The following is a 22,332-nucleotide window of genomic DNA, read 5'->3' as shown; positions in this document are numbered from 1 at the left end:
CCGTCAAGGATGTGCCCCGCCTGGTGGGTCGGGTGGAGAACGAGTTGGACAAAATCACATGCCTCCAAGGAGTTAAGCAGAGAGGAGGTGTCTTTTGATGCAGAATCCTCTAAATGGAAATTGATATCGCCCAGAATGGTAAAGTGAGGCCTACCAAAATAAGGTTCTAAAATTCTAAAAAGTTCTGGGCAGAAGTTGACTCTAGACCCAGGGGGTCTGTAGAGTAATATGCCGGAAAAGGAGCTCACCGGAGTGTGCGTAATACAAAAATAGAGCGCCTCGAAAGGATCCGTAGAGACTGATAAAGGTTTTATTATGCAGGAGAGAGTAGATTTAAAAAGAATGGCTATTCCACCTCCTCTACAACGTTCTCTGTCTAACCTTAGAAAGGTGTATCCTTCAGGTATAGCCAGGAGCAAATCATGACCAGCGGACTCAGAAGCCCAAGTTTCTGTAACAAAAACCCAGTCTGGATTCCTCAAACTGACAAAGTCATGAAATTCGATCCCATGTTTAATCAGAGAACGAGCATTGACCAAAAAACCCTGTTTGGGTTGAGAGTTATGGCTGGTGGACTGAAGAGGGATAGCATGAATACAGGATTGAATAGGACGAGTAAAAGAGCTGTTGCAAGAAGGACATAAACGGGCCCGGCTCAGAACTTCAGGTCTAAGCCGATGATGGCAGCAAAGTGCACGGGGTCTCAGGGAAAGAAGAGTACCGTAAAGGTTCTCTAATGAAGAATGAATGAAAAAGACAATAAAAACCTTTCAAAGAATCAAAGGGAAAAAGCCACCCCCTTCATACTTCTAGATTGTCAGATAAATCCTCTCACTTTGAAGTCAAAAAAAGAAAAGTAAACACCAAGCTCCTGCAGTAGACCAAGCCTAACATTTGACCTCTGTCTGTGAAGGTCTGTTAACAAAAAAGCCAGCACTGTGGAAGAATACAGTAAACCAGGCATGCTCCATGTGATGGACAAATTCAAGCTAGACAGCCTAAATCAAGTAGAGCCAGCAAATAGAAGGCAAGCAGGTGTGAGGTACAAAGCCAACAGTAACCAGTGGGCGGAATGCATTCCTAGGCCAGCTCTCAGAATGTTTCCAAGATAAGATGTCTTTAGCAAACTAGACAGTAGTGTTGTCTGGTAGGCTTCAAGCTAAAAAGCCATCTCAGAATTATTTATGATAGGTTTTTCAGAGAAAGGTTTCTACTGTCAAAATATGATTCGAATTGGATTTCAACAATTCCAAATGGAAAGTTGTCTTCACATAGGCAGGTTTTCTCTGAAATAAGAGGTTTGGATTGTGTCAAGATACTACCCACCTAGGCATAATATGAATTTAAATAAGATAAGCACAATGGTGTACTTGGATTATAAGTATTTAGTGTGACTATTCACCTTTATTGTTTTTTTATGTATGATTTTTTTTTAAAAGTTTAGTAAACATAGTAACAAAATCAAAATAAACATTGCGTCCCGATCTAACCCTCTTCTCCAGCCCCCATTTCAGTATATTACCTAGGTGGGACAACATTTCCAGATGGAGTTCCCATTTTATTAGTCAGGCATTAATACTCCTACTAGTTTCCCCAACTTTTGTTGAATTTCTGAGGACATCCCTCAGCGTAATAGATTGGTTCCTCTTGATTGGCACAGCAGCCCATGCCAGATCTCCATAGTTTCATGCTAGGTGGTCTTGGCGATTTCCAGGAGTGTGCAATGTCTTGCTTGGCTATCAGAGCCGCCAATCCCACCAACATTTTTTCCCCCTGTGCTCTCCCAGACCCATCCATAATACCCAGGAGGGCCATCTTCGGGGTTCAGATTGTCTGAGCTAATTAGAATCCCAGAGAGGGCTTTGCCTATGCGTGTCCAATACTGAACAATCTCAGAACTTTGCCAGACCATATGGAAAAAATTTGCTTCAGGGATTGCTTCGAGTACAACTGGGTCCAGAGAGAATACCTGCATGCTAATCGTTGGGGTGTTATGTAGGTCAGGTGTAAGTGGTGTATTTGGATTAATTTGAGTCTCGCAGATATCGCAAGTTCCTGAGAAGTCATGCAGGCATCGCCCCATTACACCTTTTCCAGCTCACCCACACACCCTTCCATCTCAGTCTGAGCTAGTCCATGGCCTCCGGGGATTGCAAACAAGGGCCAGTTATACCTTGGAAATACTTCCTCGTCCCAGTCTGCCCATCAACAGTCATGCCTTCAAGGGGCTGAAATCTGGCAAGTCCTGTAGATGGACGCTGTAGCGACCAAGTGCATGGTGCAGCTGCAGGTATTTTTTATGTTATGGAGAGTGAGAAAGTGTAACTTGAGTTTGGAGGTCAGTAAAGCAGTAAATGGAAAAACTGTGCAACACCACCCAGTATTGTGATTCCAATTAAGTACTAAAAGTGAAAGCCTTCCTGCCATGTTTGTGCTCCAGCCAACGTCTCCTCCAAAGAGGAGTTTGTTGAGTCAGACGTTCCAGCCAGTGAAATGGGTGGATCTCCTCCACACTAGGAATATCCCTCTAGGGACCTGTGGAAGACAGGACATTAAGGAGGAGGTTTACGAAAAGGGGTAAGGTTAAGAGAGTGCGTAAGGTCCGGTATGGTCCATATGTGGACTCTATATAATTAAAGCTCAAGTGGCAAATGGGTATAGCTGATCGCCAATCAAGTGATTCTCGGTCCACACTTGACTATTCAAGTCTAATTACATTTGTTTGTTACCATTCCCAATACCGGCAAGCCATCCCTTGTTCAGTTCTCGACTGTTTTTGTTGCTTCACTTGATCTCGTTCATCTTATGGAAAGGAATGCAATTCCAACATGGTGGCTACCAGCAAGCGCAGGAACTAGAAGCAAGTGCAGGAACCATAAGCATGCGCAGGAACCATAAGAACTGACAGTGGTCATTCAAAAACAATTTTTTAAAGAGGTGCATTAAAACAGTAACTGTTGTGGTGGGTTAAATCTCCCATTTGGATAGAATAATCACCTGCATAGATAACTTAATTGTAATATTTGTGGCGCAGATAACACTATTCCTGCACATTCATCTCTTCCTTTTCATATGAAGCAGCAATGCCGCATTGTTTTTCTCCATGGGGTGTTTGTCCCCAAGTCTTCAATTTTGGGGATATAATCTAGGTAGGCCTACCACTTACAGATCCCTAATGCTGCTTTGAAATTTGGCACTAAATTATTGTTCTGGCATTTTGGGATGGCTGTCACTAACTCCAGTTCATGGTCCTCACTCCGCATTACAGGATTCTGTAATCTACTTGCTATTGTACTGGGGCCCACATGCTAACAGAACATTTTGTAATTTTATGAATATGATGGTTTCTTTAATGCCGGTCATTTTCCCTGTTTGATCTAATAAAGTTTGTGTTAACTTGACCGCTAGAACCGTATTTTGTCTTTATTCTTATTCCATTCAACCTTATATCGCACCTAAATCCTCTTTGTCTCTAATTTATCAGTATACTGCTGTTGCTGTTTAGCCAATGTTTCACTGCCTGGCATTGGAGGGACAGTTCCTGAATCAAAACCTTTTTTCTACGTCAACGTTGCAGATATCGAGACCTTAGACACAGAAGTCTCCTATGTGGCATGTAAGTATCTGCTTCCCTTTACCTTCCTTTACCTATCCAGTGGCATGGATTTGGGACACACGAAGACACCTTATAACCTAATTCACCAACCTTAAATAATCTCAAGTACATCTATTTCAGTAGTAAGTTATTTCTTCCTTGGTTTCTGATATTTGTAAATGAATCTTTTTGATTGGTTGCAGCTGCAGCTAACCATGCAAATTCAGTTTCTAAATGCTGAAGACACTGCTCTTTCCATGCCTGCTGCCACATCTTCACTGTTGGGTAGGTTGACACATCTAGGGCAGTAAGCCTTTTCTGACCTCTGTACCTGACCCCCTATAGGTACAACTGAGAGAATCTTTGAAGAGAAACAGGATCTATATGATGTGTATGTGGATAACCAGAATGTGAAAACCCACCATGAACACCTGCAGCCACTCTTGAAAGTCAACAGTGCAGACAAGGAGAAGTTCAGGCGGCTCAATGACCAAAGGTAAGTGAGCTTGGGCAACTGACTGAGGAAAAAGTAACCGAGATGTAGGGCTGTGTAAAAAATAAAAATGATGGTAGAGTTTTTCTTGCAACCTTTTTGCCAGCTTCATATATGATGGTAAAACTTTTGTTTATTTTATTAGGGATATTGTATTGTCCAGGTCAGTCGAGGGCTTCACACAGAACCTGTGCAATAGAAGAAATAATGCATCAATGCTGTAGAGTAATGCAATGGTGAGAATCATATGGAAAAGTAGGCCACATAGGCAGCATGAAGAGGTTTGAAGGAGGGCATTTTGGTTGGCAAAGAGAAACCGCCGTAGTTGCTTCTTAGACGTCAGAGATGGCTAGTCTTGGATGTGGCTGGGTGATAAAAGGGTAATGCTGTAAAGGAGTGAAAGAGAAGCGTCTGTGTTTTCTTTTTTTCCGAAGGTTTATGCTTTGAAGGGTACATTTGCAGTTCAGGAGAACACATTTAGGAGAATAATAATCCAGATTTGTTGGTACAAATAACTGCCAGTAAGGGAGAATACTTTGAATTTTATGAAGCCCTTGAGTGGGAGCCAGTGAAGGTGTGCGTTGGAGGAGGTGGCATGGGTGACGTGGTTGTATTGAACTGTTGTGAAGCAAATGATGCCATGAAGAGCTGATCTTTGTGGGTTGAGTTTGAAAGTAAGAGCATTGGTTCCATCAGTGGTTCTGTCTTTTTAGAAAGGGCAAGGGCCTATTTTTCTTGTTTGATGCAAGATGAAAAGAAGTATTTAGCTTTGTAGAGGAAGATAATCAGATAACATGTGGACTGAACTTTTCTGCCTGCCTACTTAGAAGTCGATAGTTAATCACTTATTTACAGACATAAAAGGAGTACAAAGAAAAAAAGGTACAGACACCAAGGATTGGATATTTCTGTCTTTATTTTCAAAGTAGGAACATGAATAATTTGTAGACAGCAATAATGTTACTCTGAGAGTAGATTTTCTGCCTGATCAAGCGTGTAATCATGCAACCTTGAGTGAGTGGCTTGCCTTGAAGCACTCTCAGCCCCGGAAGCTCATGGCGCATCATTAGTTCGCCTTTCCTGGGACTTTCACAGCGCATTGGCTGAACGGTTGAATATTTCTCAAGGCACCTTGTAGGCTTTTCTTGGTCCTCTTCTGCAATTGTGACCGGCTGGCGCACTTATCACCTCTATCCCCAGGAGTATCTCTCCATAGATGTACTCCCAATTTTTCTGTGAGGTCACCTTTGTGATCTGTGCTACGGCACGCCATGCCTGTACCCATACATTTTTGCTCCAGGATTTTGCCCAAAAATTAGTTTATTTTGTGCAGTCTAAGTCCTGATGATTACATAGGTCCACATGCCGTCAACTGGAATCTGTGTATTTATGACCTTTAATACTTAACTTGATTTTGATAAGTTATTTTCACTTCTATACATGTGTCCCAGGGGGGCCGGGATGTGAGGGGTCTCGACCACCGGGCGGGGAGGTGACGAGGTGAACAGAAACACTGGCGCCTTCAGTAAGGGTTTTAGAGAAGGCTTTATTGGGATGTATGTCCTTTTCATCAAGGGGGGGCTCTGTCTCTTGACAAGGGATGCAGGGTTCAATGCAGAGATTGCTTTCTCCAGGTTGGTCTTGGTCCTGGCGGTCTGCTTCCTGGAGGGGACGTCTCTCCACACCGGGATCCTCTCCGTTACCCGAAAAAGAAAGGAAACACGGGTCACACACAAGAACTCTGGGGATACTTGTAAGGGCCGGGAGTGAGGGTAAACCATCCGTGAGAAGTGCTCAATATAGTTTAAAGGGGCGTGCTAGGAGTGCTCGTGTTCAGGCAGGGTATCGTATACAGGGCTGTACACAGTTACACCGGGGGCTGCCTCCGCCTCCCAACCTGCGACCCGGCCCCGTACCTCTTAAAGCCACGCTCCTCTCGTGGGCGCGTGGCGGGGCGTAGCGTCCAACCGTTGGCCTCCTGGCTTGTGTCGTTCTCGGTATCTCTGGCCTCGGGATATCGCCGTCCGTCCTCCTCGATGTCCGTCTCCTCCAGGGAATCGCCGTCCCTCCTCCTTCCAGTACTTCCGCCTTTTGACGTCACAACGCTTGCGAGGGGCGGGGTCTCGTTCTCCGGGTCCGCTTTCTTAAAGGAGCCGAACGTGGCATCGTCGTCCGGCCATCCAGTCTCTGGATCCTCGTTCCAGGTACAAGGTTGTAGCTGTGGGGAAAATGTGCAAGGTGAGAGGGGGGTGGCGGACCACCAGTCCGTGGGGAGAGTCACTTCATGTCCGCTTGACCCGTCACAACATGTTATGATTAATTTGAAATGAATCCCCATTCGCTGGTAATTCACCTCTTCATGTACTTCACATGGGCCATTCACAGTTTTCTCACGAGCACTGTGTGTCCACCATATACCCATTGCACTTTTTCAGAGTAACACTAATGCTGCCTCCAAGTGATTATTGTTACAACTTTGAAAATCCAGACTGCAATATTCAATCAATGGTGTTTCCAACTTTTTGGTCTCGCCTACGTAGTGTGCTTGCGCTGCATAGGAGGAGACCTTTAGTAATCGACTCCTTTTTTCTGCCAAAAACGGGCATGCTTTGCATTGCTTTCAATGGCAACGCTTGCACGTTTGGCGATTCCCTTGCGGTAGCGAGCTTTGAAACTATCTGTTTGTAATTAACAGATGGTTCCTGCTCGCTCCTGCAAGGGAATCTACCCTCCCCCTGCGGCCTCCTCCTCTCCTTGTCAAACTTGTTTTTTTTTTTACTTTCAGCGCAAGGCGCGTGCTTGTTTTCTTTTTGTTGGTGCTGTACTTCACTGGCAAAAAGTAGTTTATTTTTGTTGATGCGGCACAGCATTGGCAAAACCACATGGTCCAAAAGTTAAGTCCTATTTGCTTTAGCCGTGCTTGTTCTAACATCTCTTCACAGCAGATATTCAGTGCATTTGGGCCCTTTTTGGACTTTTTTTTTCTCTCGTTTTCGGATCTGCTTTGTCAAGCTACATCTCCTTACTCTCCCACCCAGACCTCTTAAGGGTGCTTCTGTTCATGCGTAGAGGTCAAGCAGACCGCACTGGTTAGATCTGTGGCAGCATGAATAGTAGACAGCACAGCTCAGAAAAAGAGAGTGAGGCAACCAACTTGATCACTGTTCAATCTGGGCTGTCTGACGCTCGTGCACTAACTCAGAAACATTCTGATTCAAATGCATGCACTTTAGATGGTATCATTGCATAAAGTGGACGCACAGATGAGCCCGGCTTGAGCGCACAGGTTTAGACTGCAGAAATATTATAACCACCTTAAATCACCATTTAACAGGTTCAGGGGAGTGATCATGGGGTGGGGATGGAGCTGGTCAGCAGGAGATGCCGTAGCGCCTGATTTAAAAGTATGCAGGGGTAGAGACGTATGTGCGAGTTATTCTCTACACGGGTCCCTGGTGAAAAATGCACATAGATGCAGAGAGGAAGACCAGGCCCACTACAGAAATGCTGAGCTGGCCCTTTCTGACTCACCTTCCATTATACTAAAACCATTGGCGCAATGCACAATACATTCTGGGTAGTATGCTTCAATATCGCCTGGCGTAGACCTCAGTGCCTAAATATCGCTCCATTGACTCTATCATTCATCCCAAACCGAGTGGTATCTTCGTTAAATATAGTTAGGGCACAGTCTTTCACGTGGCACGTGGGGCTATCTTCAGTATTGCAACGGAGATGGAAGAACTCGAGCAGGTATAGCAGAAGTGTTGCTCGCCGGCTCCTTCAGCAGGAACGCCCTTTTTCTGAACTTCTGGAATATCTGCAAGCCTCAGCAGAAGCGGCTGTTGGAAGCTATTGAGGGACGGATTCTGTATTTTTTCTTTTTTTTTTTTTACTACAGCTACTGTTTAATTACTGTACTTCTCTTCATATAGTTGAAACACCCACTTATCCCGTGTGAATCTGCCTTCCCACACTCTCCCCACGCCTTTCCTACTGCAAAGACCAGTATGTGCTCCTAGCCTCACTGCAAAATTGTTGCTAGTTTTGTTTTCAACCGCAGCACTCTCATGGCTGCTCGCCCTTTAATTAAGCACCAATTTTCAATTTTGGTAGGAGTTGCTGTACGAACCCGAAGTAACAGTGCTTATTTAAGGAACAGTCATTTCGTCTATGGATGCTTTATATGTAGTCCTCGATGTCTGGTGTCTAGGTGTATTAGCAAATTGCAGGGTTTCCACCTCCCCACAGATGGCATTTCCTCCCTTTAGCTTTGATGTTCCTTCTTCCTCAGCGCCGAGATACTCTCATGGGTAATTCAGCGCTATACAAATCAATAAATATCAAATAAATACTGTGCGATTCACTACTTTCGGTTTTCGCTAAGATGGAACCACTGGCTCTTCACTGCACTGCTATCTCTGCAGTGACGAGAGCAGTGCTGGGATTAAAGGTGTGTTGAGTAGGCTGAGTGTGTTGGTCCAGACACCAAGTCCTAGCCTGCCAAACACAGGCGGAGCCAGTCAAGAAACAAGCCCGATTTGTCTTCGGGAATTGTCCCCCTATCCCTCTGCACTGTAGCCCCTGTGGCAGCGCCAGGATGGCTTCCCTACTCCATAGCAGACTTGAAGAATGGCTCAGTGAAGGAGAAGTACTGGCTAGTGGTGGTAGGAGGTGACAACGTTGCCAAGTCTGCACTCGCTGTTCAGTTTATCCAGGTGGGCGCACTATGTCTGGCATGCACAGCTCATCTATGCCCGCCCTCCTCACACCGGCTGCAAACTGTCCTTCACCCAGCTACTAAGTCCCTGCACCGTAGCATCTGCTCTCCTTGAACCACTTTACCCGGGCTTGTCTCTCCCAAAGCAGTGTGCTCTGCACTCTAGCCACTGCTCCCTACACACTATACACTGCCCCCTACTCTGTGAGCCTTCAGGTCACTGATGACCTTCTACCAGACACGGAAATTAATTCCACCTCATCCACACTCGCTGTTCCCCTTCTGGGCCCCTGTAACTGGGGCGGTCAGTCTTCCACCTTATTATGTGCTCCAAACCAGTAAAATCTGATTTTCCCTCATCCACACACTGTGGCACCAACCTGACCTGCTGTCAATCAATCAATCAATCAATCAGTGACACTTATAAAGCGCGCTACATACCCGTGGGGTCTCAAGGCGCTGGGGGGGGGGGGGAGCCGCTACTGCTCGAACAGCCAGGTCTTCAGCTTCTTCCTGAAGGAGAGGTGGTCTTGGGTCAGGCGCAGGTCGGTCGGGAGGGAGTTCCAGGTCTTGGCGGCCAGGTGGGAGAAGGACCTTCCTCCTGTAGTCGCTCTTCGGATGCGGGGGACGGCGGCGAGGGCGTGGTTGGCTGATCGGAGGTGGCGGTTGGGAGCGTAGAAGTTGACTCGGCTGTTGAGGTAGCTCGGGCCTTGGTCGTGTAGGGCTTTGTGTGCGTGGGTGAGGAGGCGGAAGGTGATTCTTTTGTTGACGGGGAGCCAGTGAAGGTCTCGCAGATGTCCGGAGATGTGGCTGGTTCGTGGGATGTCGAGGATGAGTCTGGCTGAGGCGTTCTGGATCCGCTGGAGTCTCTTCTGGAGCTTGGCGGTGGTCCCGGCGTAGAGGGCGTTGCCGTAGTCCAGTCGGCTGGTGACGAGGGCCTGGGTGACGGTCTTCCTGGTCTCGGTGGGGATCCACCAGAAGATCTTCCGTAGCATGCGTAGGATGTTGAAGCATGCCGAGGAGACGTTGTTGACTTGCCTGGTCATGGAGAGGGAGGAGTCCAGGATGAAGCCCAGGTTGCGTGCATGGTCTGTCGGTTTGGGTGCGGTGCCCAGGGCGGGAGGCCACCAGGAGTCGTCCCAGGCGGAGGGAGAGGAGCCCAGGATGAGGACCTCCGTCTTGTCCGAGTTCAGTTTCAGGCGGCTGGTCGTCATCCACTCGGCTACCTCTTTCATCCCTTCGTGCAGGTTGGCTCTGGCGGCGGCGGGGTCGTTGGTCAGGGAGAGGATCAGCTGGGTGTCGTCGGCGTAGGAGATTATGCTGAGGTTGTGTTTGCGTACGATGGCCGCGAGGGGGCTCATGTAGACGTTGAAGAGGGTGGGGCTCAGAGATGATCCTTGGGGGACGCCGCAGATGACTTCGGTGGCCTCTGACTTGTACGGTGGTAGGCGGACTCTCTGTGTTCTCCCGTCGAGGAAGGAGGTGATCCACTCCAGCGCCTTGTCCTGGATTCCGACGTTGCTGAGGCGCCGTACTAGGGTGCGGTGGCAGACCGTGTCGAATGCCGCGGAGAGGTCTAGGAGGATGAGGGCCGCTGTTTCTCCATTGTCCATCAGGGCTCGGATGTCGTCGGTGGCGGCGATGAGGGCGGTCTCGGTGCTGTGGTTGGCTCGGAAGCCGGACTGTGAGGGGTCGAGGGATCCGTTCGTCTCGAGGAAAGCGGCCATCTGCTTGTTGACGGTCTTCTCGATGACTTTGGCTGGAAACGGGAGGAGCGAGATGGGGCGGTAATTCTTGAGGTCGGTGGGGTCCGCTGTTGGTTTCTTGAGTAGGGCGCTGAGTTCGGCGTGTTTCCAGCTCTCGGGGAAGATGGTGGTGTCGAGGGATGTGTTGATGATGTCTCGCAGGTGGGGTGCGATGACAGCGTCGGCTTTGTTGAAGACGTGGTGAGGGCAGGGGTCGGTCGGTGATCCGGAGTGGATGGAGTTCATCGTGCGGATGGTGTCTTCGGTGCTGATCGGGGTCCAGGCGTGGAGGGTGGTGGTGGGGGGTGGTTGTTCGGTCATGGTGTGTGTTGGTTGGTTGTTGAAGCTGTTGTGTATGTCCGCGATCTTGTTGTGGAAGTATGAAGCCAGGGAGTTGCAGAGGTCTTGCGATGGGGTGATGTCGTTGTTTCCTGCGCTGGGGTTGGAAAGCTCTTTGACGATGTTGAAGAGTTCCTTGCAGTTGTGTGCGTTGTTGTCCAACCGGTCCTTGAATGCTGTTTTCTTGGCGGCGCGGATCAGCTGGTGGTGTTTCCGGGTGGCAAGTTTGAAGGAGGTCCTGTTGTCCGGTGTCGGTTCCCTTCTCCAGACTTTCTCGAGGGCTCGGCAGTTCTTCTTGGAGCTCTTGAGTTCGTCGGTGAACCATGGGGCTTTCTTGCTGCCGGGTCTGCTGGGCGGGGTCCTCAGTGGGGCGAGTTCGTCCGCGCAGTTGCTGATCCACTTCGTGAGGTTGTCGGCGGCCTGGCTGGGGTTCGCTGAGCTGGCAGGAGGGTGCTGGCTCAGGGAGGTGGCGAGCTGGTCTGCTGTGATCTTGTTCCAGCTTCTGCGGGCGGTCTGTTGCTGGTGGTGGTGGGTCGTTGTTTTCTTGAAGGTGAAGTGGACGCAGCTGTGGTCCGTCCATTGAAGCTCTGTGGTGTGGCTGAAGTTGATGTCCTTGCTGGATGAGAAGACAGCGTCGAGTGTGTGTCCGGCGAGGTGGGTGGGTGTGGACACCAGTTGCTTGAGTCCCAGGTTGGTGAGGTTGTCGAGCAGGGTGCTGGTGTTGCGGTCGTTGTTGTTCTCCAGATGGAAGTTGAGGTCTCCCAGGAGGATGTAGTCAGCGGAGGGGAGGGCATGTGGGCTGACGAAGTCGGCGATGTCCTTGCTGAATTGTGTGCGTGGTCCAGGGGGTCGGTAGGCTGTACCTCCTTAGAACTCCAAACCACTTGTCTCCTTTGCCTCTCCAACCTTTACTGTCCCTCCTCCAGACACTGCTAGCAACCCAATCACTGTGTCTGTTAAACACTGTCCTCCACTTAAAATCTCTCCTCCCATCCCTTAGATAGTTCACGCCACTACCTAGCAAAGAGTCTGCACCCAAAGAACCTATGCTCCACCGCCCAGCATCCCTGTCCATTTCTGTCCCCTGCTGAACTTATTTTACTTCGCATTACCATCTGTCTGGCTTTCCCAGATATTCGGTACTTCTTGCAAATTTTCTCTCTGCCTCTCCACTCCATATCACTTGTTTATCCACACAGCAGTTAAGTAACTGCAGACTGCCCCTCTTTCGCCATACTGTATGTACCTTCCACATCCTTCTACCCAAGTCCTGCTCTACCCTTTAGTACTCCCCCCTACTCAGGTTCCTGTTCCTCCCTCATCTCCAGCCACACTGGCTTATAATATCAATGTGTATGCATATGCTTTTTCCTTTTCTACTGCCAATTAATCCCATTTAACAAAGAATGGAGAATGTTTGAGCTTTTAATGCTTTCTAAGTATAGTTTCAAGAGTCTTTGTGATAAAATAGCAAGACATTGTTTTTTGTTTTATCAGACTTTAACGTTCTCTATCCTCATTTAAGCCTTTTTGTGATTTTTGTGGGCTGATTTGTTTAGTATTTCTTTTGGTAGGGTTTGCGCTTGTTTTGGACTTCTTTTCAAGGGGGAATGTGCGTGTGAGTGTTTGGATTTCACACCTGGCAGCACGAGTGGCGAGGTGAGACACAGTTGTGGTGCCTGTGCCTTTAGAGCCTGGGCCTGTGGCCCTCTCTTTCTCTTTCTCTTTCTCACAACACATCTGAAACCGTATGTTCCAACAAGAGAATTGCGCTCATCTCAAGCCAAACTAATTCAGGTTCCCCGCTTCAAACAAGTGAGGTGGGGTGGCAGAAGTTTCTTACTGCATGCTGCTAAGAACTGGAATCGACTCCCCCAGATTATTAAAAATTCTACCTCCTTGCTGTCTTTTAGAAAACTGACAAAAACCTGGCTTTTTAATTTACAATAATCCATGCTTCCATTAGCACTGCTCACGTGTCCTCTGATTAGCGCTAAGATGCCCTCGGGCATATGCGCGCTTTATAAAACTACAAATCAATCAATCAGTAAGGAACTAGTCTGTGTCTGCATCGGGGGATTGAAGGGGGCAGGTAATTGAGGCAGAATTGCAAAGTGTAAAATTTCAGAGGTTACAGAGACTGTCGCAATGTAAATATTTTCAAAATATATAACAGCACTACAGTTTAATACCGTTTCTACTTGTTTGATGAGAGGTTTGCATTAAAAGAGCAAAAACACAGGCCCTTGAACACTTTGCATCACAAGCATTATGTACATAATTGCTGAAGCTCTTTCTCGGTCTGACCTCATCCTCTGTTTTTTAAAACCTCTTCTGCGGTCAGTCTCATTCTGACATGCACTATCTGTTCCCCCTCTCTGTTTCAATCATTCTCTCTCTCGCTTCCTCTATCTCTCTCTCTCTCGTTTCTCTCTCTCTCTCTCTATCTCTCTCTCTCTCGTTTCTCTTTCTCTATCACCCTTTGTCCTTCCACTGGGTATCATTCTTTCTATTCTATTGCTGTCCTCTCACACCAATTAACTCAGTCTGTCTTTCTCACATGTTCATTTCTACCCCCTACACACACCCTCTTCCCTCCATGTTTAATTATCTTTCTCTGACTTTAATGCTTCTATTTATATTATACTGATTTCTGACGCTGACCACACAGTTTCTAATGAGCTCATTTGCCATTAGTGCAGTCTGCCAGCGGAATCTGTCGTCTGTGGATTCTTCACAAGTGCCCATCCACTGCTCCTGTTGTAATTCAGGTACTATTTCCCAACCTACACCCTCCCGTTGTTTGTCAACACCCCATAACAAAAAAAAGCTATAACCGGCAAAAAGAAGTTGCTAGCATTGCAAGGACAAAAAAATTGAATACATTTATGTTAATTCGTTTTTTAATAGGGTAGTTAAAGTTGCACCTAATGTCTTGGTTATTTATAAGGTAACAAAAATGCCTATAACGCTTTTTTATTAAAACTTTTCAACATGCTGCACAGCAGACACTCTGCTCTGCAAGATAGCTTAGAGATATTGGCAAAGCCAGTAGCTCTAGCTGAACAGATAAGGACCCAAAAGCGAGACATATTGGCTATGCCAATGCTTGTTTTTGAATATCCTCTGAGGCGGAAGCCGGAGGACTGCACACTCTCACGTGACCTTGATTTTAAATTGTCACTTTCATTATTATTTGTGCTTTTAAAAAAAAAATCGAACGAAGCTCACCTTAAACACAGCGCCAGCTTGTCAGCGCTAAAGCAGCCCTCCTAACCCCCCTGACACAGCGGGACCACCGCTGACACAGGGGAACGCCCTCACCTCACCGCCAGCGCGGTCGAAAGGCTTAGCCACGCCCACTGCGTGACCACGCCCACCAGGAAAACAGTACTTAAACGCTGTCAGACAGCGCAACGATCCACTCGCATTTGAATATCCTCTGAGGCGGAAGCCGGAGGACTGCACACTCTCACGTGACCTTGATTTTAAATTGTCACTTTCATTATTATTTGTGCTTTTAAAAAAAAAATCGAACGAAGCTCACCTTAAACACAGCGCCAGCTTGTCAGCGCTAAAGCAGCCCTCCTAACCCCCCTGACACAGCGAGACCACCGCTGACACAGGGGAACGCCCTCACCTCACCGCCAGCGCGGTCGAAAGGCTTAGCCACGCCCACTGCGTGACCACGCCCACCAGGAAAACAGTACTTAAACGCTGTCAGACAGCGCAACGATCCACTCGCATTTGAATATCCTCTGAGGCGGAAGCCGGAGGACTGCACACTCTCACGTGACCTTGATTTTAAATTGTCACTTTCATTATTATTTGTGCTTTTAAAAAAAAAATCGAACGAAGCTCACCTTAAACACAGCGCCAGCTTGTCAGCGCTAAAGCAGCCCTCCTAACCCCCCTGACACAGCGAGACCACCGCTGACACAGGGGAACGCCCTCACCTCACCGCCAGCGCGGTCGAAAGGCTTAGCCACGCCCACTGCGTGACCACGCCCACCAGGAAAACAGTACTTAAACGCTGTCAGACAGCGCAACGATCCACTCGCATTTGAATAGCCTCTGAGGCGGAAGCCGGAGGACTGCACACTCTCACGTGACCTTGATTTTAAATTGTCACTTTCATTATTATTTGTGCTTTTAAAAAAAAAATCGAACGAAGCTCACCTTAAACACAGCGCCAGCTTGTCAGCGCTAAAGCAGCCCTCCTAACCCCCCTGACACAGCGGGACCACCGCTGACACAGGGGAACGCCCTCACCTCACCGCCAGCGCGGTCGAAAGGCTTAGCCACGCCCACTGCGTGACCACGCCCACCAGGAAAACAGTACTTAAACGCTGTCAGACAGCGCAACGATCCACTCGCATTTGAATATCCTCTGCGGCGGAAGCCGGAGGACTGCACACTCTCACGTGACCTTGATTTTAAATTGTCACTTTCATTATTATTTGTGCTTTTAAAAAAAAAATCGAACGAAGCTCACCTTAAACACAGCGCCAGCTTGTCAGCGCTAAAGCAGCCCTCCTAACCCCCCTGACACAGCGAGACCACCGCTGACACAGGGGAACGCCCTCACCTCACCGCCAGCGCGGTCGAAAGGCTTAGCCACGCCCACTGCGTGACCACGCCCACCAGGAAAACAGTACTTAAACGCTGTCAGACAGCGCAACGATCCACTCGCATTTGAATATCCTCTGAGGCGGAAGCCGGAGGACTGCACACTCTCACGTGACCTTGATTTTAAATTGTCACTTTCATTATTATTTGTGCTTTTAAAAAAAAAATCGAACGAAGCTCACCTTAAACACAGCGCCAGCTTGTCAGCGCTAAAGCAGCCCTCCTAACCCCCCTGACACAGCGAGACCACCGCTGACACAGGGGAACGCCCTCACCTCACCGCCAGCGCGGTCGAAAGGCTTAGCCACGCCCACTGCGTGACCACGCCCACCAGGAAAACAGTACTTAAACGCTGTCAGACAGCGCAACGATCCACTCGCATTTGAATAGCCTCTGAGGCGGAAGCCGGAGGACTGCACACTCTCACGTGACCTTGATTTTAAATTGTCACTTTCATTATTATTTGTGCTTTTAAAAAAAAAAAATCGAACGAAGCTCACCTTAAACACAGTGCCAGCTTGTCAGCGCTAAAGCAGCCCTCCTAACCCCCCTGACACAGCGAGACCACCGCTGACACAGGGGAACGCCCTCACCTCACCGCCAGCGCGGTCGAAAGGCTTAGCCACGCCCACTGCGTGACCACGCCCTTTATACCCACCACAAATGTGCCGGCCATACCAGCGCAGCGGACGAGCGCAGCGGGAGCGCCGTTTACGCGCCGAAGGCGCGCCTAAGGCAAGCCCGTCTGCGCCCGTCCGCGCACGACCGGGCCTAGGGCCAGAACCCCTGTCTGATAAATCCGCCATAAAGGTAAGATATTCTCGTCGGGACCTCCTTAGTCTAAGACCCCCTAGGGCTCCCTCCTGCAAATATGCTCATGACTTAAACGGAATATTCATTAGCTGCACTCACTGCCACCCAGTCCAGCTCGAACTCCCCACCCAACCCCAAAAACCCTCGGCCCTTAAACTCGCGACGTTAAATTGTCGCTCGCTCCCCAAGCATGCAATACGAATCAACCACCTTATAGAAGACCTTGATATAGACGTCCTGTTCCTGACGGAAACCTGGCTTTCACCACACTCGGCGTCAGACATGGTGCTGGCAACTCCACCTGGCTTCCTCATTCAATCCCTACCGCGTCCCTTAGGCAGGGGTGGTGGGGTCGCCATCATCCACCGAGATCATTTCTTTTGCAAAATTAATGATGCGCAGATCCCCGAATCTGAAAGCCTGCATTTTACGATTATATTAGACTCGACCACCTCACTTACAGGGCTCCTAGTGTACCGCCCTCCGGGCTCCCCAGGCATCTTTGCTAGCGCTCTCCTGGATACGGTTGCCACACAGGCCCATGCCATCGCCAACTTCATGATTTTAGGGGACCTTAATATCCATTTTAATGACCCTCTAGACTCGGTGGCTGTCGACCTGATCACCGATCTAGAAGCCCTCGACATCCACCTCCTAAACTCCGGGGCAACTCACAACAAGGGGCACCTGTTGGACCCTGTGTTCACGAGTACCCCCACTATGCTTGCGAATGAACCCTTCCCTCTCCCCTGGACGGACCACTTTCTAGTTGCATTCCAACTACCGGGAACGTTTAAGAAACCCCAAAAACCTCCCACATACTGCAGGGACAGGGCATGGCCCAAACTCTCCACTGAAGAATGGACCAGGACCCTAAAGTCATCTACACCGGCTTATGCAGATGACCCGGCCATCGCCGACGGTAAATATAGAGAGTGGATCACCACCTCCCTGGACTCTGTCCTCCCACTCAGAAATCGTGAGAACAAAGCTGGCAAACCAGTCTCTGCACCTTGGTATACCGCGGAACTCCGCTCATTACGCAAAGAGTGCAAGAAAGCCGAACGATCTTGGAGAAAAAATTGGCAGCACTCCAACAAGGAAGCCTATCAAAATGCAGTCAGACTCTATAAAACTGCCATTAGGCGCTCCAAAACTGCACACTACGATACACGGATAAAAGAATCCACTAACTCCGCCAGGGAATCTTTTCTAATTGTAAAAGAGCTTCTGAAAGTCCCTTCCACCCCTCCCACCAACTCCCCCCTGGTAGACCGGAGCAATGAATTAGCCACCTTCTTTAATGATAAAATTGCCCGTATCCTAGCATCACTTCCACCTCCCCACCCCTCCAGTCACACGGATAATCACCCACCCCGTAGGCAGATTGATGACAGTTCACTCCCCCAACTGGCAACATTTAGGCCAGTAACCTGCAACGAGGTTAAAGATACGCTAACCAAAATGAAAAGCGGATCTCCTTTGGACCCGGCACCCATCAGAGTCCTCAAAACGGTAGCACCTGTCATCATCCCTACTATCACGGAGCTCATAAATACCTCACTTGCCCAGGGATCTGTTCCTGCCAGCTGGAAGAGTGCAGTGGTGAAGGCACTCCTCAAAAAACCCCAGCTAGACCCAGCAGATTTGGCAAACTATCGGCCAATCTCACTCCTCCCAGGCATTAGTAAGATAGCCGAGAGACTTATCAACGGACAATTGTCTCAGTTTCTGGAGGACAACAACATCCTACGACAATCCCAAACTGGGTTCCGCCCGGGCCATGGTACAGACACGGCCCTTCTTGCCGTCATCGAGGAGGCAAGGCGCATTCTAGATTCAGGAGGGTCAGTGGCAGTGATCCTCCTGGATCTCAGTGCTGCCTTTGACACTGTCAACCACCGTGTCCTCCTCCAGCGGCTGGCGGCAGCAGGGCTCACCGGAATGGCACTCAGATGGATGGAGTCCTTCCTTGCCGGGCGTACATTCCAAGTGTGGGACGGCAACCATCGCTCGTCCATCCTTCCCCTCATGAGCGGAGTCCCTCAGGGTTCGTCCCTGAGCCCGACGCTCTTTAATGCCTACATGGCTCCCCTTGAGGATGTGGTAACACCATACGGTATAAAAATTGTGAGCTACGCCGATGATACACAATTGGTCGTCTCCCTATCACAACTTGACGACCACCCAGACAACCTGGCTAACTGCCTCACAGAGATCCATGGTTGGATGTGTGAGTCATCACTAAAGCTTAACGGGTCAAAGACCGAGGTGATGCTCATGGGGAAACAGTGGGCGACTATTCCCTCAACAGTCTGGCCAGAAGTGTTCGGAGAAACTCCCATCCCGAAACGCGAAATTAAGACCTTGGGGGTATGGATCGAACCCGAGCTATCTATGAAAACACAAGCGGCCAAAACCGCAGGGACTTGCTTTGGGCTCATGCGTACCACACGCAAGATCCTCCCCCTACTCCCCCTTACATCCAGGAAACTATTAGTCCAAGGGCTTATACTATCACGCCTGGACTATAGCAACACGGTCTACCTGGGGGCCCCCGAGTACACCCTGGCGAAACTGCAGCGTACTCAGAACGCAGCAGCCCGTCTAATCATGAATCTCCCCGCCAGAGCATCAGCGAAACCTGCCATTAAGGCCCTGCACTGGCTCCCTGTCCGCCAAAGGGTGGAATTCAAAGCCATGTGTACGGCGTACAAATTGATTAACGGAAGCGGCCCCTCCATCCTCAGCGACCTAGTTACGCCCTACAAAGCTCCCAGATCCCTGCGGTCCGAGAACGAACATCTAGCTAACATCCCCAAATTCAAAAAGGCTCGCACGGGAGGTCGACGATTCTCTGTTAAAGCCTCCACGGGTTGGAACTCTCTCCCGCGTGCCCTCAGACTGGAACCCAACTACTTAGGGTTCAGAAAAAAACTGAAAACTCTCCTATTCCCCAAGTAATGCCTTCCCCCTCTTCCGTCCCTGCTGGATATACAAACCCTCATAGCGCGGGGATGCCTCCGGGTCACCAGGCGCTTTATAAATCACCAAATAAATAAATAAATAAAATTTTCTTTGTATTCATTTTACCTCTGTAAATAAGTGATTGGCTATTACCGGTTGAGACATTGCTGTATTTACTATACCCACCCAGCTCTCAACTGCGTCTATGGGTTTTCTCCTGTTGTACCTAATTATTACTTTGAAGTCGAGGCATGGACCAATGTAACAATCCAAGGACTTTACTAAAGCGGCACGAGTAGGTGAGGAAAAAAGCAAATTGCACAGAGGTGAGCTAAACAAGCTGCTCTTGTGGCACAGCTCTTTTATTTTAGTGTTAGTGCAGTTGAACTTGAAGGACAAGAGCCACCTTTGTTTGGTAATTGGAGTTTGTCATTGATAAGAATCCCTCTGCTATCTCAGTGCTGTAGTGGGGCAGAAGCCTGACTGGTCAGCCTCTAGAAGATTATGGTAGTCTTTATAGTTTTTAATTTAGAGCATCACAACGTCTTTGATTTACGATAAACAGATGGTATGGTGTTAGTTGCAAAGTCATCTGTGTTTTATGCAGTGATCTTTCGGGAAGTGGAAAGATCAGGCTAGGTTGCAGCGCAGATGGTAAGGGTAATTGTTATTGAATGTGTTGATATTGTTGTATATACTACAGTTGTCAGGCTTCTTAACTGTGACAATATTGGGGAACACTGCAATAGTTTGTATGAGTTCCCAACCAAATTATAGATAAGTACTTTTGTGGCTATGGACTGTGCAGCAAAGCACAAGGTTTGCAAACAACCCAAACCCCTTACCTGTTGCTTAAAAGAATCACTGAAATCCCTTCTGTAAAGCCTAAGGCAAGGCCCTGCTCCTCTCTGGGCAGGCCACTGTCTCTACTACTTCGGAAGGTACAGCATCTGGGCCAGCTCTACAGTCCAGACCTAGTCCTGGCCTTATGTATCAAACCAAAAAAATGTCCTAGTAACTGATTCTAACACCGCTGAACTTCTGGGGGCTGCCCAGCTTATTCAGATGCATCTGCTGGGGCTGTTCTCACTGGAAACTGGAATGCTTTTTGCAACTACACATCTGAGGAAGGTCTTTGCCCAGGCTTCTCTTTCTGGAAAAGTCATTCTGGCACTGCCTATTTCCAGGTGGGCGTTAGATGTGAAGGTGTTGGGCATTATGACTTCGGATGTATGAGAAAAATAACTCTGAGGGGAATCTGAAGGTGCAGGATGGGCCGCAATAAGCAGGAACACATTCTAAAAGGTGAGACGCTAGAATGGCTTTCACTCACCTTAAAGGAACTTGTACAACACCAGCCATACTGTGTCTCAGTATCTCCACCACATTGAGCCTTTGTAGCAACTATGCTACGAATAGCATCTTCCAATGGAACCAAATTAGTCTGCTGGGTAGAACCCTGAATGCAGAAAATGGAGCCTTAATTACCTTTTCAAGCAATCATTAGACAGTTATTTCACATTGATTGACTTAATGAAAAGACAGGGGTGATAGAAGGTTTAGTGCAATGTTCGCGTAGAATAAGGCTTTAATTTTTTTTGTCTTATTTGGAAATTATTTTGATGTAGAATACAGATTTGTATTAGTGATGAGAATTCTATACAGGTTTATTCCGATTTGAAAGCCTGGGTGTCTTTGGGAAATTTTGACAAGCTGTTTGCTTCAGATTTTGTTTAGTTTGCTTGAAAGTATTGAGCCTGTAGAAAAACCAATATAAATTGAGTTTTGATTTGCCTTTGCTGCTTTGGGATACAGATTTAGAGAGGAGTCTAGAAATACTGTTAGAAGAGTATCTTTGTTATCTTAAAGGAGGAGATGCATGGAAGACCAAGTCTGAAGAAGTGTATCAACAGGGAAGTGTTTAGAGGATCTAGTTGGGTGAGTCTCTGTAGAGCGATTTGGTAGGAGTAATCTAAAGGTTTAGACTGAAGTCGTTTGACCATTCAAAGAGGATCGGTTAGAAACAGTAAAGCAGGTTTTAAGCAGATTTTCAAAGAGGTTGAGGAAAAGGTTGTCGCTGGAGCTGAACTGAGATTCAAATAGTTTAGGGAGGAATTAAAGGAGACATAATTTCTTATTAATTTGCTATTGGGTGGGTGGTAGGTTTAAGTTGCCATGATGGCCCATTGGAAGCGTAGGAAATGGATAAGATTGTCAGATAAATCTTTATTGCATCCATTGGTCAGTTATGAGGTGTACTGTTCAGGGATTGTTGGGAACAGTCTAGTGTGGTGAGTGTCATTCTAAGAAGGGTAGAGGTGGCAAAGGAGAAAAAGGTGACTGAAAGGTAAGGTCTGTGAATGATCGCAAAGCCTCTAAATGTTTTGAATAGGCAAGTTGCGCAAATGAAGTGTGCACCCTCATCAGGAACTCGTTGGTCAAACATGAGCAGTTGAGGAGCACAGGAATGAGAAAACAAGGGTTTGGTCAGGAACAAAACATTCAGATTGTAATAAGTGAGATCATGATTGTTAGATGTGTCTTTTTGAGCCAAATGGAGCGCAATGGGAATTATTGCAGATTAGAGAGTATTGAGATCGGTTTCTGTCCTATGTGAATAAGACTTGAAGAGGCATAATAGGGTAACGTGTATCCCTGTATTTGTGAGAGCCTTGTAAGTAGGAATAAAAGAGTAGGTTAGTCATGCAATACGCATGATTTCTTACCGTGTAGTTGCAGGGCTTCAGGCAAAAACAGGGAGTTGGCATTTACCTCACCTTCACAGGTGATACATTGGGAGATTTACTTATGAGGTTTAGCACATTATCCCTGTTATATGACAAACTGCCATATTGCAGCTATGGTGGTGTCAAGAGGTAAGGCAATTTTGGGCTTGCAGAGTAAACCGCAACTATAATGGGTGGATAGAGAGGTAGATAAGTTGGCTGGCAGAACGACTGACTGACTGAAATATTTTTAAAGCGCTCGATTGCCGCAGCGTCTTGGAGCTATAGTACAGAAGAACAGGGTA

The 22,332-nt window shown here is 47.9% G+C and overlaps 1 protein-coding gene across 1 annotated transcript in view; it reads left to right on the top strand.

Annotated features, from left to right (window-relative positions):
- Nucleotides 1-22,332, top strand: part of DENND11 (DENN domain containing 11) — a 245,055-nt gene that overhangs the window by 191,243 nt on the left and 31,480 nt on the right. Inside the window, exons 6-7 of the mRNA XM_086952971.1 lie at nucleotides 3,485-3,616; nucleotides 3,941-4,091. Of these exons, the coding sequence (XP_086809097.1) occupies nucleotides 3,485-3,616; nucleotides 3,941-4,091 (283 nt within the window). The remainder of the gene's footprint in view (nucleotides 1-3,484; nucleotides 3,617-3,940; nucleotides 4,092-22,332) is intronic.

The sequence above is a fragment of the Lissotriton vulgaris genome, chromosome 1_2, assembly GCF_964263255.1.
Source record: "Lissotriton vulgaris chromosome 1_2, aLisVul1.2, whole genome shotgun sequence".
Taxonomy (NCBI): Eukaryota; Metazoa; Chordata; class Amphibia; order Caudata; family Salamandridae; genus Lissotriton; species Lissotriton vulgaris.
The sequence above is the reverse complement of the archived record's forward strand: the minus strand, read 5'-3'. Positions and strand labels throughout refer to the sequence as shown.